This window comes from Abramis brama (assembly GCF_963993115.1).
Source record: "Abramis brama genome assembly, chromosome: 18".
In the NCBI taxonomy this organism is placed as follows: Eukaryota; Metazoa; Chordata; class Actinopteri; order Cypriniformes; family Leuciscidae; genus Abramis; species Abramis brama.
This window is the reverse complement of record NC_139980.1, coordinates 5,476,497-5,494,497: the sequence shown is the minus strand read 5'-3', so window position 1 is coordinate 5,494,497 and position 18,001 is coordinate 5,476,497. Positions and strand designations below refer to the sequence as shown.

Sequence of the window (18,001 nt, the reverse complement as noted above, 5' to 3'; positions counted from 1 at the left end):
TTTTATTTCACTCTCCCACTCAACAAACGTATATGAGTGTTATTTAATCAGCTTATTTATTTGAGCTTTTCATAGGTTGAGTTCAGCTGTGTGGAGGTGTGGTGGCTTGACTCTACCCAAACGGGATGACAGAATATTTTCTTTTCCTCTCCGCAAAGGAAGAAAGTGTGTGTTTTTCTCCACAATGAGTGCCATTCGGATGTGTTTCATTGCCGCTGGCATTCAGTGAGCATTTCCCTTGGCAAACACCTTTATTTAATCACATCAGCAAGTTTTCACAGTATGCTTTTTATATTAGCATGCTTTACAACTTCTCTGAGACATTAGTTGCCTCACACACTCACCCATCCACTGACCTGCTCATGCTTTGTGAGTCTGGTTTTGTTATGGATGTCAGAGGACACCAGGTTAAACTGGTGCTTTTCTGCCAAAATCCTCAGCAGCAGGACAACTGTCCGACTTCCACACTTGCCAACCCTGTTGTAGATCACCTGACTTGGGAATGGCAGCTCCTAGAGACACAGACATTGAAATACATAGTTATTAGAAAGAAGACGACGAATTTATGCAACCCTATCTTCTCTTCCATGTCAGTCTCTAACGCCGTTCACGATGAACTGCGTCAGAGACTGAGACAGTTATATTTGGGGCGCACAAAAAGCATTCTCGTTGCTTCATAAAATTAAGGCTGAACCACTGTAGTCACATGGACTATTTTAACAATGTCTTTACTACCTTTCTGGGCTTTGAAAGTGGTAATTGCATTGCAGTCTATGGCTGGTTCAGAAACCTCACGGATTTCATCAAAAAAAACTTAATTTGTGTTCCCGAAGATGAGCGAAAAGAAAGAAAGAAAGAAAGAAAGAAAGAAAGAAAGAAAGAAAGAAAGAAAGAAAGAAAGAAAGAAAGAGAAAGAAAAAGAGAACGAAAGAAAGAAAGAAAGAAAGAAAGAAAGAAAGAAAGAAAGAGAAAGAAAGAAAAAGAGAAAGAGAAAGAAAAGAAAAAAGAAAAAAAAAGAAAGAGAAAGAAAGAAAGAGAGAGAAGAAAGAAAAACAGAAAGAAAGAAAGAGAAAGAGAAAGAAAAAGAGAAAGAAAGAAAGAGAAAGAGAAAGAAAAGAAAAAAGAAAGAAAGAAAGAAAAAAGATAAAGAAAGAAAAAGAAAGAAAGAAAGAAAGAAAGAGAAAGAAAAAGAGAAAGAAAGAGAAAAAGAGGAAGATAGAAAAAGAAAGAGAAATAAAGAAAGAAAAGAAAAAGAAAGAGAAAGAAAAAGAGAAAGAAAGAAAAAGAAAAAGAGAAAGAAAGAAAGAGAAAGAGAAAGAAAAAGAAAGAAAGAGAAAGAAAAAGAGAAAGAAAGAAAGAGAAAGAAAAAGAAAGAAAGAGAAAGAAAAAGAGAAAGAAAGAGAAAGAGAACGAAAGAAAGAAAAAGAAAAGAAAGAAAAACAGAAAGAAGGAAAGAGAAAGAAAGAAAGAGAAAGAAAAGATAAAGAAAGAAAAAGAGAGAGAAGAAACAAAGAAACAGAGAAAGAGAGAAAGAAAGAAAGAGAAAGAAAGAAAGAAAGAAAGAAAGAAAGAAAGAGAAAGAAAGAGAAAGAAAAAGAAGAGAAAGAAAGAAAGAAATAGAAAAAAGAGAAAGAAAGAAAGAGAAAGAAAGAAAGAAAGAGAAACAAAGAAACAAAGAAAGAAAAAGAAAGAGAAAGAAAGAAATAAAGAAAGAAAGAAAGAAAGAAAGAGAAAGAAAAAGAAAGAAAGAAAGAGAAAGAAAAAGAAAGAGAAAGAAAAAGAGAGAGAAGAAAGAGAAATAAAGAAAGAGAAAGAAAAAGAGGAAGGAAGAAAGAAAGAGAGAGAAGAAAGAAAGAGAAAGAAAGAAAGAAAGAAAGAAAGAAAGAAAGAAAGAAAAAGAAAGAAAGAAAAAGAGAAAGAAAGAGAAAGAAAGAAAGAAAGAAAGAAAGAAAGAAAGAAAGAAAGATCAATAAATGAGCCACATTTAGTGCACACTACACAGTGCCCTTGGAATAAGCCGAGGTTAAGTGTTTCACTCAAGGACACAATGGTGATAGTTCAGGTTTAGGAACTAAAATCTAGAAGCTTCCAGTTTCCAGCCCAGATCTTTATTCACTACTCCAGACCACCATAAGAAGTCTTTAAGAAAGAGTCAGGAATTGTTTTTACTCCGATGAACATGCAGTGTGGAAAGAAGAATGGAATTCCCTGCAGGCCAGCATCCTAGATGGACCTGGGTTTGGAGAGCTGCTCTGTCCCCTTTGTGTATGTAATTTAAGAAATGCTCCCAAGAACAAACATTTATGTCAAAAGCAGTCTGTGTGTTTATGTTTGAATGTGTGATATGATTTTCAACTTCAGGTCTGTAAACACACTCCGTTGTTCCAACCTAAATTCCTCTCGGGAGTCTCGGGACCCCTTCAAGCCTTTTATTATTTGGTCTCTCTCAGTCTCACACTCCATAGTGTGGAACTGCGCTCTCTCCCAAAACAACAAATGCGTTCAAGTTCAGAGAGAATGCCCTCTTTTCACCTCACACACACATAAGAGGCCTTGTCTGAGCCCAGCTGCCTTGCCATTTCTCCCCCATCCTGTTTTCCTCCATTTCTCTCCCTCTCTCGACATTTACTCCCGTCTCACTCTTCTTCTTAGATAATCACGCTTCTATATATGTCCTTCCTACTCTAATGCAAAATAAATGCATCCTGCAATTTTTTTATTGTTCTGTTTCAGAAGCCTTTATAGATCCACTATATTAAGTGTAATGTTGCTGTTTGAGCATAAACAACATTTGCAAAGTTACAACGCTCAAAGTTCAAAGCAAAGGAAGATATTTGCTTTTAAAGAAATCATTTTTTAAGGACTACAACAAAACTGGTAGAGACTACACAAGCTTCCTCCCGGGTTAGTGACATCACCAACCCTATGATTTATAGATTATCAAGACAGAATATGCTAATCAATGACTAGAAGATAACCACACATAAGCTACATAAATTCATCAACTAACCATTCAGAAACATCCTGTTGCTTCTACATGTTGTCACTTCTTCTTGAGTCTCTCCATCATTGTCTGACTCCGGTTTGAACATAAAAGGCTAAAAGTTTTTGAAATTTTCAGTGCATGTCTGTGTGAGTGCAAGCTGTTGAAGCTCCGCCCTCTGTGCCGGGAGCAGCAGCTCATTTGCATTTAAAGGGACAGACACAAAAAGGGTGCGTTTTTGCTCACCCTCAAAAAGTGACAACTTTAACATGCTATATAAAATATATATGTGGGGTATTTTGAGCTAAAACTTCACACACACACTCTGGGGACATCAGAGCAGAGACTTATTTTACATCTTGTGAAAAGGGCATTATACCACCCCTTTAACATTAACTATTAATAAACTGCACTTCTACAGCATTTATTAATCTTTGTTAATGTTAATTTCACCATTTACTAGTAGCCAAAAAATTTTAAATTGAAAGTTGTATTTGTTAACATTTGTTAGCCTAATGCACGGTGAAGTAACATGAACAAACAATGAACAGCTGTATTTTAATTAACTAAGATTAACAAAGATTAATAAATACAGTAATAAATGTATTGGCTCATGTTAGTTAGCTTAATACATTAACTAATGTTAACAAATCAATCCACATTTACTCAGAACACCTCTTAAAATGAGAATGTACAGTAAGTGTGCTTAGCCCATTTTTTTTTAGTAAGAGTGGTTAGCAAGATTTAACCTTAATAAACTACAGTATTTTCAAGTTATTTATATGACAATGTGTAGAAAAATTACCAAAAAAATATTTTAGTTTGGACTGGAGTGAGGTGAAACCAGAAAGAAAGTGCAAAGCAAGTTGTTGTTAACTAGCTGCTAATTGTATTCAATTGTATATGGTAGAAAATTAGACTATTAGTTCAAATAAACTTTTTAATACTACTTTTTTATTCTACTTTTTGATATTGATGATTATATACCAAAATAATTATTAGGTCTAGCAAAGAAGAATTTTATCTTACAAAGCTATGAAATCCGGTGGTAAAATCACAGCTAAAAAAAAAAAAAGCCAAGAAAGGATGACAGTGTCCGTCTCACCACCACCGAAGATCAATTGACCCAGAAAAAAACCTGATATTGTACTGATAGATATTCATGTTTATACTGGTATTGTGCCTGTTATGGGCTATTCACTTTCACATAGTTGCTAAAATATGTTACTTTGTGCACTCTTCATATCACAATACTGCAAAGACAACAGAATTTACTCGCATTTGCTGTCCTGCGACAAAACATGAGAGCAGTCGCGCTTTAGACCAAACATATAATGGTGAGTGAGTGCGACCAGGACGCATCAGTGAATGCTGAGATATTTTGCTAAATAAAATTATCCTGCCAGAAGAAATGTGAGTTAACTTGTGAGGAACTTGTCTTATTCCGTCTGTATCATCTCAGTGAGCTTTGAGGGTTTACCATAGACTGTAAAATAATATGGACGTAGTGTCCGTGACGTCACCCGTAGGTTTCTGAAGACCGTTTTTGAAGCCTAAAGTGGGCGTAGCCGGCCGTCGCCATCTTGGCAGCGCGTCACTCCCGAATTTATTTTTACAGTCAGACAATGAGCTGAGGTAACATGACAGCTAACAGACAGCAGACAAACGGCTAATGATGACTAATGACCACAGCAGCGGGAATCCACCTGTCACTCAAAAGTGGACACACCCTTAATTATGCAGAAATTTAAGGCTTAATATAATTTAAACGGATGAGTTATAAAAAAATTCACCCCCCTCACAGTTGTCATGAAGGGCAAAATTAGCTATATAGACCAAAGCCACTTTTTGCTCCAGGCTTTCTGCTGTAAAGTTGGGCATTTCAACATGGGGGAGATGCAGATTTGACTCACTTTTGCAGCCAGCCTCAAGCGGCCAGTCGATGAATTGCCGTTTAATTCACTTCTGTGTTGGTTTCAAGAGAGAGACAGGGAGATTGCCGCTTGGGGTTTACGCATGCGCAGTAAGGTGAATTTAGTGATTTCCGAAGGTTCAGTGTGGATGGGAATCTTTTGGAAAATGCTAGTGTGGACAGAGAACATTTTGAAAATGGCGAAAACGCCGTTTTCAAATGCATCCGGATAAATGTAGCCTTGGTGAGCAGATGAGACATCTTTCAAATACATAAAAAAAATCTTACTGACCCTAAACTTCTGAACAGTAGTGTTAACCCAAAACAATTCCAATGCATTTGAGTTTTAACAGTACAGGCACAGGATTCGAAGCCATGACCTTAATGTTGCTAGCGCCATACTTGACGAGTTGAGTTGCAGATGCTCGTAGTGGCCTGTACACTGATGAGACTAGAGCTAACATACTTCGCTGTAGCATTTTTGTAGTATGTTTGTGTGTGTGTAAGTATGTTGAGTTCTTGTTAGATCTGTGAACGTCTGTTCAGAGTTTGTGTGTTTTCCACAGCTGTGAGATGTTAAAACTGGATGTTATCATTGCTGGCTTGAGGTCTTTTAGTAACGGTGGGGGGTTTCAGCTACCAAAGACTTGACCAAACTAGACAGATCCACACAAAACATTATTACCTAGGAAAATTTATAGACGGGTACACCTTTTTATAGTAAACAGAAGCAGTCCTGGTAGAAATATGATGATTTATACACATGCACACATTGAACTGGACTTTGATTACATTACTTTCTTATTCAGGAAGTCATATTTTCCAAATGTTTAACTCTGAGCTGTAAAATTTTATACATGCATATATTATATTTATATATAGAAAGCACATGTGTGTGTGATTTCAATCACATTCTTGTGCACATCTGTCTCTATGGTAAGATAAATATTTTTAAATTTTAGGTTAACATTGCTTAAATTCACTTGTGATGTGATTATGGGAATCTGTTTTATAAGTTGATAAAGGCTGAATTAAATAAAAACAGTGGAAGAAATAGTGAAGAGTAGTACGCTACTATGCTATTCTGAAGTTCCTAACCCTGAGTACAGCTCTGTTAGCCAAGCCAATCAGGTCAAAGCAAACATAGGTTGTCTCTAAATCAAATCAAGCTTGACCACTATAATTTAATATGCATGTTTGAGTCTCTTTCTATTTCAATCTTTGTCTTTGGACAGTTGCTGATGCACACAGTCTCAGGGTCAAAGATGAGCATTTTAAGGAGTCCACACACAGTCCAGTGAAGAAAATCCTTTGTCTTCTCTTTCGTATCATTCTTATCTTCATCCACCTTTACTTGTAAATGTCTCTTATATATCTTATATATTATAGACTTATGCAGGATTTTAGATAATAAGATTATTCAATATTAAATATAACTAGTCCAAATTGCTATTACTTGAACTATGGATTGTATAGACAAGATACTATAAAATTTACTGTAAAATGTACTACAATACTATCCCTTTGACATTGTTAATGTTACAACCAATTGTTTTGTATTCTCTCGTTTCTTTCTCTCTTTTGTTTTGGAAGTGTTTGTGTCCAGGTACGGTGCTGATTGGCTCCTGCAGGCTAATGACTGGCTCATCTTGATTGGTGCATTCGATTCCAGGCACACCTTAAAAGTCCTGATGTCACTTCCTTTGAGGGGGGGGGGACATTGTGTTGTTGTGAGGACAGAATTGTTGGTTTTGGTGGCTGTGTATGCGTGATTAGATGAATTTTGACTGTTAAGAGTGATCATTGTTTGTTCTCTGAAAAGAATTACAGATTGTAAGTAGGAAACTGTTTGTTATTTCGACCCTATTGACTGTTACTGACAATGATTTGGGTTTGCTTGAGCTTGTAAATAGTTTGTCTATCATTGTAAATCTTGAGAGTTTGGGAAAGTAAGGAGTTTGATGCCATTATTGTTTATTGTAAACCTTTTGATCTCTGTTTTGGCTAGGGAGTTAGGTTAATATATTGTACTTTTATTTTAATTTGGTTAGGTTTTAGGAAAGAGGTTAAAGTAAGAAAGTTTTGTTTGTTATTTTGGCCAGGTCATCTCCCGAAGAAAAGTTCCCTATTTATTTATTTTGACTCTTTGGTTTCATTAAACTCTCAAAAGATTCCTCGCTTCCACTCTCTCGTTTCATGTTGTGTCCTTTACCCCCTAGACGGGACGTAACAGTTAAACACTCTAAAACACAATTCGCTATGGGATATTTATCAGAATGTTTTAACAAATGTTACTGCTCAGGAGGCAGGTTATTGCATAAACTGTAAATAAAGACTTATTTTATATGACACTCGAGTGTATATTCAATACAGGAAGTGTCAATACTTATCACAGAACAATCCCTCTAGTTAGAAACAATAAAACGTAGTTTGTACCATTTACATTTGTACAAGGCCATCGTTAAAATTCACAAGAGTATTTTTATGGGTGGACCCCTCTCCTGTTCTCTTCTGGACTCGTTTGTCATATCACACACAGTAATATCAATGCATCATTCCAGCATTCCAAAGTCTCTGAATCATTTGAACCCATTTCACAGCAGAGAGACAAAAAACCAAAGAGAAAACCAAAAAGGAAAATAGCAGCGCAGAGAAATGAGTGTTACACTCGAGTTATTTTTTACCACAAAACACTGATTAGAACACTGAACATACAATCCCAGTTATAAATCATTTGAAAACATCGAACCAAGTTCATTCAGTCTCGAACATGTAACAAGTGCTTTGAGACTTGTCTTAAAACAACTGTGTTATAACACATAATGACTCCTTTTTCAACAAGTCTCTATAAAAACCATAGACAGACCACAGTGATGGCTTCAACCCTACTATTATGAAACAGACCCATCGTTCATCATCTGAGCAAACCCAGCTGAAACTTTCACTGAGCTTAACCTCTTTTGCAGAGTGCGTGTAATGACACTCCTCTTAAATCAAGCTCGTTCTTTCCACTCATTCCATTTCACTCTCTCTCTCTAATCTGTGTGTCAACGATCAGAGTTGTCCTCTTTGTAGGAAGTGCTGATAAGATTAGTTGTCATGATTGTGTGTGTTGAGTTAACTTTCACAACTGCTTGTTTCGCTCTTTTGTTGACCCAGAAAAAGTCACTATGTCAGCTAAATGGCAAGAAAGACCATATTTGGGGCTTTTAGGCCATGTCTGTTTTATGTTACCATACTCCAAAAGTTGACAAAATTAACTTTCAGCAGATATCAGGGCTCTAGAATAGTGGGAATATAGGCGGTGGGTGAACCAACTCCAGGGTAAGGCTAGATGCGCATCTTCTTTAACTCTTTCCCCGCCAGTGTTTTTGATCATTTTCACAAAAATTCATGGCTCCAGATTATTTTGTTTTTATTTTATTTTAAAAAAAAGCAACATTTTGAGCAAAAAGTTGAGAAAATAGCATTTTTGTCAAAGACCACGCCTGGATTGGATTCAGATGACGATCAAAACACAGATGGAGTAAATCGAGTCCATAAACACCCTTAATGCTTGCACAGATCTATAGCTCGTTCTGGATTGACATTTCATTCAGTAACATTAGACAGTTTTGATTCATATGCTGTTTAATGTTGGTGATCGCGTTATTTTACATATGCACATGATTACATATGAGATCGCTGGTTTCTGCATCTTCTTCGCATGCGTTTTGATCAGAAGACTCAGTACTCTTTCTGCTCAACGCTCCAAATCACGTCGTAAATAGAAACCTTTGACGCTCTCAAGAGCACAAACACAGAATCTCTTTCAACAATATGCTATTAATATGGAGAAAACTGATCCTAGACCAGCAGTTGTGGGCAGCTCTTCCCTCTGAAAACAATCAGAAGCAGCAGCAGGCAGTGGTTTGAGTGAGAAAAGTCCACGCTAGTCTCAAGTCCGTGGCCAGGGGTTTGGCTCACCAGGTTTGTCACCCTTCACCAGCATATGATCATTAAAATCTTAGACACATCACTAGAGAACAGTTTACAATTCCTAAGTCCTGAGTTCCACAAGTCAATAACAATTCCTTTGTAGTACAGCCAGATAAAGTTAATGAAAAGTCCATTTACAATATTTAAAGTTGTTCCAACCAATCTGTGTATGCAGTGGTGTGCGCAACTCCAATACTTTCTGCATGAACTAACATCTAGTCGCAAGCCCAAATTCTATTAATCGCACATGTAACCAGTGACAGTGATTAAAGCAAATATCAAAGACGTCCATGAAACTAGAAATGATCATCACAGTCGACACGGCACGAGTTCATCAGTCAAAGTTTAATTAACCAACAGCAGTTTAAATGGAGAGTGAAGTACTGATCATGTCTCTGTATGTTATGAAAATACACTGCACACACGAGACACGCTTGTGTGCAGCTCAGCTCTTTTGTACTATATGACATGACGGACAACTAGTTGTCCAGTCCGGTTCACACAGTGGGGATCTGCAGAGAATGCGGATGTGAGTCTCCAAAACCTACAGGTGATAGAATGCAGTTGTCACCCCGTAAATAACAAAACACAACCATATTTAGGAGGAGGAGTCAAATACAGGACTCTCAACCATATTTTACTGCTGTGTGAACAGAGCCATAGTAACTTCCGGTGCTCAGATACAAGCAGCTGCCTAGCTAGTTTGTGGAGATGGCAAAAAGAAAGAATTCAGAGGAGCATCGACAATTTCAAAGCATAATGAAACATGTTACCTATTTTTTATTGATTTTTTCTATTTTTGAGTTATATATATATATATATTACAGTCTATGATATATATATATATATATATATATATATATATAAGTTATTGTTATCAAAATGTTATAAAAAAAACGTTTTTATTAAAATAATAATAGTAAAATCTTAGGCCCTTAAAAAAAAAAAAAGAAAAAAAAAAAGGCTCTTTGGTGAAAAATGTTCCCGACCCCTGCTCTAGACTAACATCTGGGAGCAGTAGCACGGCGTTCTACAGTTCTACAGATGAAGGCACCAGCACCTGATTTGGTAGCACTAAAAATAATTAGTGTCATAATATTACACTAATTATAAAAGTAATAATATAAATTTTTAGTATTACTTATTTTGTTTCTTGGTAATACACATTTGACTGTAATTTGAATTGACAGCAAAAATAGTTTGAGATGTTTTTGTTAATGAAAATAAATAATTTACATTTGTAAAAAAATAATAATAATAATAATCTCATTTTACATGGTAAAATCAAAATATTCTGATTGAGTTAGAACTTAGTTAATAAGAGTTAGTTACTCTTATTAAAATTGGTCTTCCATAGTACCATACATTTGTAGATCATGATAAACAGGTAAAACCATGCATAGCACCTCAGTCATGCAAAAAGTAACTATATGGTTTCTATGCCTAGCCCGAACACATTTAGTATAAATAAAAATGCAAAAAAGGATATATCTAACAAATACTGTAATTATATTCAATATCTTTAATACATTTAAAGCCACAATATGTAATTTTTTTCACCGCTAGGGCTCGCTAACCTCTTCCAATAACAAAGGCGTAGGTTGATGACGCAAGTGAATAAGAATTTAAAAATCCTTGGAAACATTTAGGATAATGTAAGTACACAATTGAAAGAAATATATAACACTTTGCAAGTGGTTTTTGGATATTTTGATACAAAATTATTAATTATGTACCTTTAATACATGTGTCCATTAATAACAGGCCTATAATAAAATGTTATACGAATATCCCTGGCATAATATCATGTTTACAGTTAGCATTACTACAGAAAATCCATGGTAAATGTTGGTGATTTGTGGATTGAAAAGCCTTCTAACTAGATAATTTTGTTTCCACATCAGTGTTGTCAAAAATGTCATTGCTGGTTCTTCTGGCTTTGAACTATAGTTTAATCACAGAGACATTTGTGGTTTATATCGGAGAACTCTGCAGTGAACTTGAAAGCTGTTTAGTGGTGGCGTTATCGAGATGGCCAGCGAGTAGCTTGTGCTGCTCTTTCTTTTAGCATTTAGTCGCAGTCTAGAGCCCTGAGAGCCCCCACACACACACACAAAATAATAAATATTTTTCTTTCAGAGAAACTGACCAATACTGATACTGCAAGACCCAAGTGCATATAGAAATTTCTAGCATAAATAGCATGGTTTTGCCAGGCTATGATTTAAACTGATAGCAACTGGCTATTAATACAAAAAAATTATATATACACACCACTCAAACTTCCTGTTTCATTAGGAAATACATCAACACAGGAAATAAAAATGCATTCGCCAAAACATTGTGAATGTGTGGCTGTGTGTGTGTGTGTGTGTTTGACCTTCTAGTCACCGCCAAGTCTTGAAATGTTTTCCTCTAGTGTGGGAAGGCCAAAATAACAGGACAAACGCAGACAGGGATGTTTTGTACAGTACATTTCGAACTGGAAGAAAACAAGAGAGAGAAAAAGAGTTTGATAATGCAAAAAAACAACTTACCCTTGGTGTGGGAGGCCCGTGGTCGTCAACAAAAGTGGATTCTCCTGTGAAGAAAATAGAAATTCAGAGTGAGCTGCTTACATGAAACATCTGTTATTTAGTAAATCATAAGCTTAGAGAACAATGCAGACAAAAAATAAACTTTTTTAGCGCATTCAGTGAAAAACTATATTTTGGAATAGAGCAGACTCAGCATCTGAGTTGTATCTGCAATGAAATCGGCATGGGAGCCAGATGAAATCCACTGTGCAGAAACAGAAGAAGTGTGTTTTCGTGGGTGTTTGAGAGAGAAACAACGCCTTCTGTGATACAGTAGTGGCTAAAAAGGAGACATTCTTTCATCTCAAACAAGGGTCTACTCTTTAACCTCCACTCCAGATGGCATGCTGGAATCAGTGATGTTCTTCTTGTTAAAGGGATCGTTCATTCAAAACATAATTCATCATTTACACACCCTCATGTCTTTTAAAACCTGCACGACTTACTTTCTTCTGTGGAACAAAAATTAAACATTTGAAAACTGCATTTTCGTTTATAAACGCTCTCCGTCCACACTAGCGTTTTCAGGCGTTTTCGGACGTTTCAGTGTGGATGAGAAACTTTTGAAAAACGCCTGAAAACGCTAAATTCACCTTTACTGCGCATGCGTAAAACCCCACAAAAGATCACTGATATGATTCAGATGGAAAGTTATCGCGCATTTCTTCTGACAGGATCATTTTATTTAGTAAAATATCTCACCATTCACTGATGCGGTCCAGGTCGCACGCAGTCACCTTATGTTTGGTCTAAAACACGACTGTATTGCCGAAGGACAGCAAATGTGAGTAAATTCTGTCATCTTTGCAGGACTGTGATATGAAGAGTGTGCAATGTAGAATATGTTTAGCAACAGTGTGAAAGTGAATAGCACATAACAGGCACAATACTGGTATAAACATGAATATCTATTGGTACAATATGCGTCACATGACTAAATTTACGTCATCGTTTTTAAATACCACTGGTTTCACAGTCCACACTACAACGGGAAAACGGCGTTTTCAAATGTATCCACTTTGGAGTGTGTTTTCAAAAAAGCTTCGTTTTCATTAATAAAAACGCCGTCTCAGTGTGGACGGAAGGCCAAAACGGAGAGAAAATATACGTTTTCAAACGAAAACGTATTAGTGTGGACATGGCCTGAGAACGTGCAAGCTGCTCTTTTCAATGAAAGTGAATGGTGACCACAGTTGTCAAGCAAGATTTTCATTGAATCAACATCATAAATTACACAGGGTTCCTGCAGGTTTCACTTAGTCAAATTTAAGACCTTTTTAAGACATTTTAAGACCATAAAGCAGGGATAGGCAACTCCGGTCCTGGAGGGCCACTGTCCTGCAGAGTTTAGCTTCAGCCCTGATAAAAACTCACCTGCCTGTATATATCTAGTAATCCTGAAAATGTTGATTGCCTTGTTCAGGTGTGTTTAATTAGGGTTGGAGCTAAACTCTGCAGGACAGTGGCCCTCCAGGACCGGAGTTGCCTATCCCTGCCATAAAGATTGAAATTTAAGACCTACACGAGGCATTGCCAAAAAATATTCAAATCAAAGAATTCATTTTATTTCAATGAATTCAGTAATTGAAAAAGCTTTAACTTAATTTTCACATAAAGCAATCACATTAGTAACCTTCCAGACCCAACAACGCGTGTCAGAGAAAAGAACAGAATCAGATATAATTTTTTTTATAGAAAATTGTACTTTGCATATTATAGGCTTACTGTAAAAAACACATAATTAGTTGATTTTAGTTGATCATAACTAGAGATGAAATGGCATGAACATTTCATTTAATTATTATAGTGCCAAAAATGATCACTGTTATCACAGAATCCTGTTCAAAAAGTACTAATACTACACAATGAAATCAATTCACCAAGTTTTATGTCGAAAAACAGCAAATAACAAATAAAATTAGCATCAATACGCACTAACATAAACATTAAAATAATACGATTAAAAATGATAGCCAGATTTTAAAAGTGTCTTGCAACATGTTATATACTAACATGTACAAGTTCAAATAAAGTTGACAAAAAAGGTTTCTATAAAAAGATAAACCTCACATATTTCAGACTTTAATTTATCTTTTTTGACTTATTCTTTTTATAAAAAATTATTTACTGACATTTACAATACACTTTAGCTTAACTTTTATTATTAAAAGTAAAATTCGGTCACTTTTATTATTAATAGTAAAATTCGGTCAGATTTTCCCGTGGCGTCTGTCGTTGCTATGCAACTATGCACTGCGCTCTCCACAATGAAAAAAGTTTTAGTGGCTAATGGATTTCCAGCGCCGAAAAACGCTTGCTGTAGCTCTGTTACAAGATTTATTTACGGAGGAGAGAAAAACACCCGTAGTGTTTGGGTGCACCCGCATCCTTCATGTCTTTATTCATGTCGCTGCGCCTGGAAAAAAACGAGCGCGCGCCTACATTTGAATGAACTTGAGCGCGAAAAAGACGCGATATGTGAACTGCCTCTTGGCGAGCGACTTCGATACTTTTTTGCTACTTTGTAATAACTTTCTGCGGCCAGCGTTTCTGGAAATGAACGAGGGTAAAATCTTTTTTAAGACCTAACTAAATGAAATTTAAGACCGCGGATGAAAATCTGCCTGTTTTTAAGACGTTTTAAGGCCTTAAATTTAAAGTTCAGAATTTAATACTTTTTAAGACTTTTTAAGACCCCGCTGGAACCCTGATACATTTCGGTCAGTTCCTCACACAAACTATGGTCTTCAAAGACCATATAAGTCATATGGACCACTGTTATTCTGCTTTTATGGTGTGTTTTTTTTTTTTTTTTTTTGAGCTGGTCCCCATTCACTTTCATTGTGTTGAATAGAACAGCTCAGATAATTAGCTAACCATTTCATTTTGTGCTGCATGCAAGAAAAACAGTCATTCAGGCTTGGACTGACATGAGGGTGAGTATTTTCATTTACACATTAAGGTGCACTGCTCCTTTAATGCTATCTGTTGTGCTCTGCCTGTGTCCGTCTGCTGAATAAATAACCTATCAAGCAACACAGAGCTGCTATACTTCTCAGCCTATCTTCAACTTTCTCAGTATGAGGCTGAGCAAAAGAATGAGATATTCATAGACAGAGATTGATGCGTTCTCATCCTCTGAGCAAAAAGTCATAAAGCTTGAATAGTTTTTCGGCACAGATAAATCACAGAACAGAAGGAACAACAAAGAGAATGTACTGTTCTAGACTGATGGTGGCAGTAATGTAACATCTTTCAGCATGTGATACAGTACATGTAAATAAAAGTAAATATACTCTCTTGAGACATGATTCTTGTGTTTACCGAATAATATACACTACACTACTATTCAAAGGTTTGGAGTCAGTTTAACATCCCTACCTTTTATATGTCAAAAGAAAATTTGATTTCTCAATTCATGACCCCTTTAACAAATCGGATAGATATCCAATCAGTAAAAATGCATGAAGTGACCAGGCGTAAACAAGCCCTGATGAAGTTCAGAAGAACATAATTTATTTGAAATAGAAATCTTTAAGTCAAAGTCATTTTTTAGATCAATTTAATGTGTCCTTGCTGAATAAAAGTAATAATTACTGTCAAAAATAATCTCAGTTTCTGTGTAATCCATCAGAAGAATCCATCAGATCTCATGTTCCTCGTTTAGTGGCTGTTGTCAGCACTGAGATCGTGTTAACGGGACCATATGTCTTTAACCACACATACTATGTGTACACTACACTTATGAACTCATACGCTGCTGACACACAAGACATGACTAAGTTGATTCAGTCTAATTATCCACAGTCTATTCATTACAAATGCAATTTGTCAATTTAAAGCTGCAGTCCGTAGTTTTTCCTCTGTCGCCATCTCTGTTTGAAATCTGCAATTGCAGTTATTCGCGGAATGATCAACTTTACGTGGGTTGTGCCTCGGGACGGCACTGCGCGGATGAATCCAATGTTTTGAGGAGAATGTGCGGCTGTCAGTCGCCGCGCCGGTGTGGATACTGGCATTCGCAATCACAGATTATACTTTTTGGATTTTTCACTGGAAAATGTCGTCTGAACAAGTAACATTCACTTTTGTTCTGACCAACTAAGGGGAAAAAAGCATTGCAGTAAATCATGCTGATTAAATCTAATGATCGCTTATCATATCACGTCAAACCGAGCAAATTATACTTTGTTCCCAAATTGTTAACGTTAACAACATCAGCATTGCGATATTTCTCCTGTTTTCACATGGGCCCGGTTGCAGTCTCTTTTTCTGTAGCCACTTGCATTTTACAACGGATGAATCTCCAGTTGTCACTGGTGATTGTCGTTTGAACCTTTCTGGATCCGCCATCAAATTGTTAAGTTTAATTATATCAAGTACTGTGAGAAAAGGCTATAAATCTCCACCTCCAACATCCTCACACGCAACAAAGCCTACTAGTTGAGACTCCTTCTTTATGTGGACAGATGTGACGTAATGATGCAAACACTTGCTCGAATTTCCTGCGGAAATCCACCAGTACCACTGGAATTAAAAACATTATTACAAGCTTACTGTTTTGAATCGAGCTAAGGCAAGCAGAGAGTTTTGAACACTGGCTGGTTATGTACTGTCATGAGCTGGGTTTGTTCTCTCTCTCTCTCTCTCTCTCTCTCTCTCTCTCTCTCTCTCTCTCTCTCTCTGTTCATCGTTGCAATTAGCGTTTGCGCTGCTTCTCTGTGACACGTTCTCACTTTAGTCTCATTACTTTCTCTCTACTTCTAGCATTAGTTCTCCTTGTTCTTTGTCGGATTATTACGTGTGTACGTGAGTCATGCCTGTGTTATATGTTATCTCCATGAAGATTTACCTTGTATTATCTTGTCTAGTCTAGAGTTGTGCTTGTCTTGTGTGCTTTCTCTGCCCTGTCACCCTGCTGCTTGTGGCCTTCTACCAGTCTTCTCTAAGCGGATTTGTAGCCACTTACAAGGACTGTATTACTGCCCTACGTGAATTACCAGCTCTGCAAACTATCACCAAGACAGGAGTCTTCCGTTTCAGCTGACCTACTCTGTAAAGTACACAGACTTTGAGTTTATTCCAGTTCTGTGTCATTGCACGACAGACTGCCTATGTTAATTCTTCATTAAAGACTATTGCAAGAACTTGCCTTTGCACGTGGATCCTCTGTTTCTTCTGACATGTACTTGCTCAAATTTATTTTGGATCATTTTTAACCCAAAAAAGTTGCGGACTGCAGCTTTAAGTGTTAAGAATTTTTTTTTAATAATATTTAAATGAAGTTAAAAAGTAAATAAAGTTATTATTAAAAATAATAATGAAGTTATTTTTACTATACATTTATAATATAGTTATTATAGTAAGTGTCTTTCAAATGGTTTGAGATAAATCCCAAAGGAAATAAAAAAAAAATGTGGTGAGCTTATAAATCTTGCACCGTTCTCTGGATTAATTGAACGATTGGTTGATGGCAATATAGTAAAATATCCTGTTTTAGAATAAAAGCATCATGTAAATGTCAAGTGACAAACTCTTGATATAATTCGTGTTACATTTTCAGCATTGCAATGTCTTTGAAACTGAATAAAAGTAGTCATGCTATACTGCTGTAAAAACTGGCCATTTAAGCCTCAGAATGACCTTGTCCTAAAATGTACTTGTCACTACTATAAGGATTAAGTAGTTTGTGGGGGGCTTGCTCAATTATCCACCGAAAGCCCAACTGCCCTGTTTACCCCCCATGCCGGCACCCTCGGACCAGGCTTTGGTCTGCATTGCACTTTATCTGATAATGGACCTTCATAACCCCTCAAAGCCAATTAGCACCTGCACTAACTACCCGTCCCGGCTGCAGTCGTCTGGGGTCAGATTCTCAGACTCCATGCAAGTCATTCAGGTCGCCAGGCTTGGAAATAATTGGAGACCAACGCAGCAGAAATGCAAAACGTAAACAGAGGACTTCTGCAATGATTAGCATGGGCCAATTGCATGAAACAGAGAGTGGGCAAAGGCTGGAAAGAAATCAAGCAGCGGTGCATTTCTGTCAACTATATTTATAGGTTGTGTTGAAGCTGGTTCAAAGCTTGCTTTGGTTATGAGAGAATCATTAATAACCTATAATTAAGACACAAAAAGTCATAATGACATTGATGGAAAAAGCCACTAACTTGGCATACTCGGACCCTAAATTCCCCAGAAGGAACATTTATAAACAAAATCAATCGTTCACATAAAGTATCCTTTTTTGGCTTTCACAAAGCAAAACATTCTCTAAAATGGAATTTTAGAAAAGCTGGCTTGGCTTAGGAATGCTGTTGTTGTGTCGGAATTCCATAAACGTATGCTTTCGGCATATAATGTTTAATTAGAGTTATGAAATTGGTGACTCTTTAAAGTATGGTTTAGAGATGAGGAGAGCCAGAAATATTCCAGAGGCAGAACAGGAAGCCACACAGAGTCGAAGTCTCGGTCGTGAGGTACACAAAACACAAAAGCCGCGGGCTATTTTCATCTAGTCTACATTTTCAAATCATATGCCGTAATAATCTG

The 18,001-nt window shown here is 36.6% G+C and overlaps 1 protein-coding gene across 2 annotated transcripts in view; it reads right to left on the bottom strand.

Annotated features, from left to right (window-relative positions):
• usta (uronyl 2-sulfotransferase a) overlaps positions 1-18,001 on the bottom strand; it is an 80,450-nt gene that overhangs the window by 13,063 nt on the left and 49,386 nt on the right. The window contains exons 2-3 of one of the 2 annotated variants that reach the window (XM_084091724.1): positions 11,411-11,454; positions 345-512 (exon numbers count right to left, since the gene is read on the bottom strand). In XM_084091724.1, the coding sequence (XP_083947850.1) occupies positions 345-512; positions 11,411-11,454 (212 nt within the window). The remainder of the gene's footprint in view (positions 1-344; positions 513-11,410; positions 11,455-18,001) is intronic. The other variant, XM_084091725.1, reaches the window with a different exon arrangement.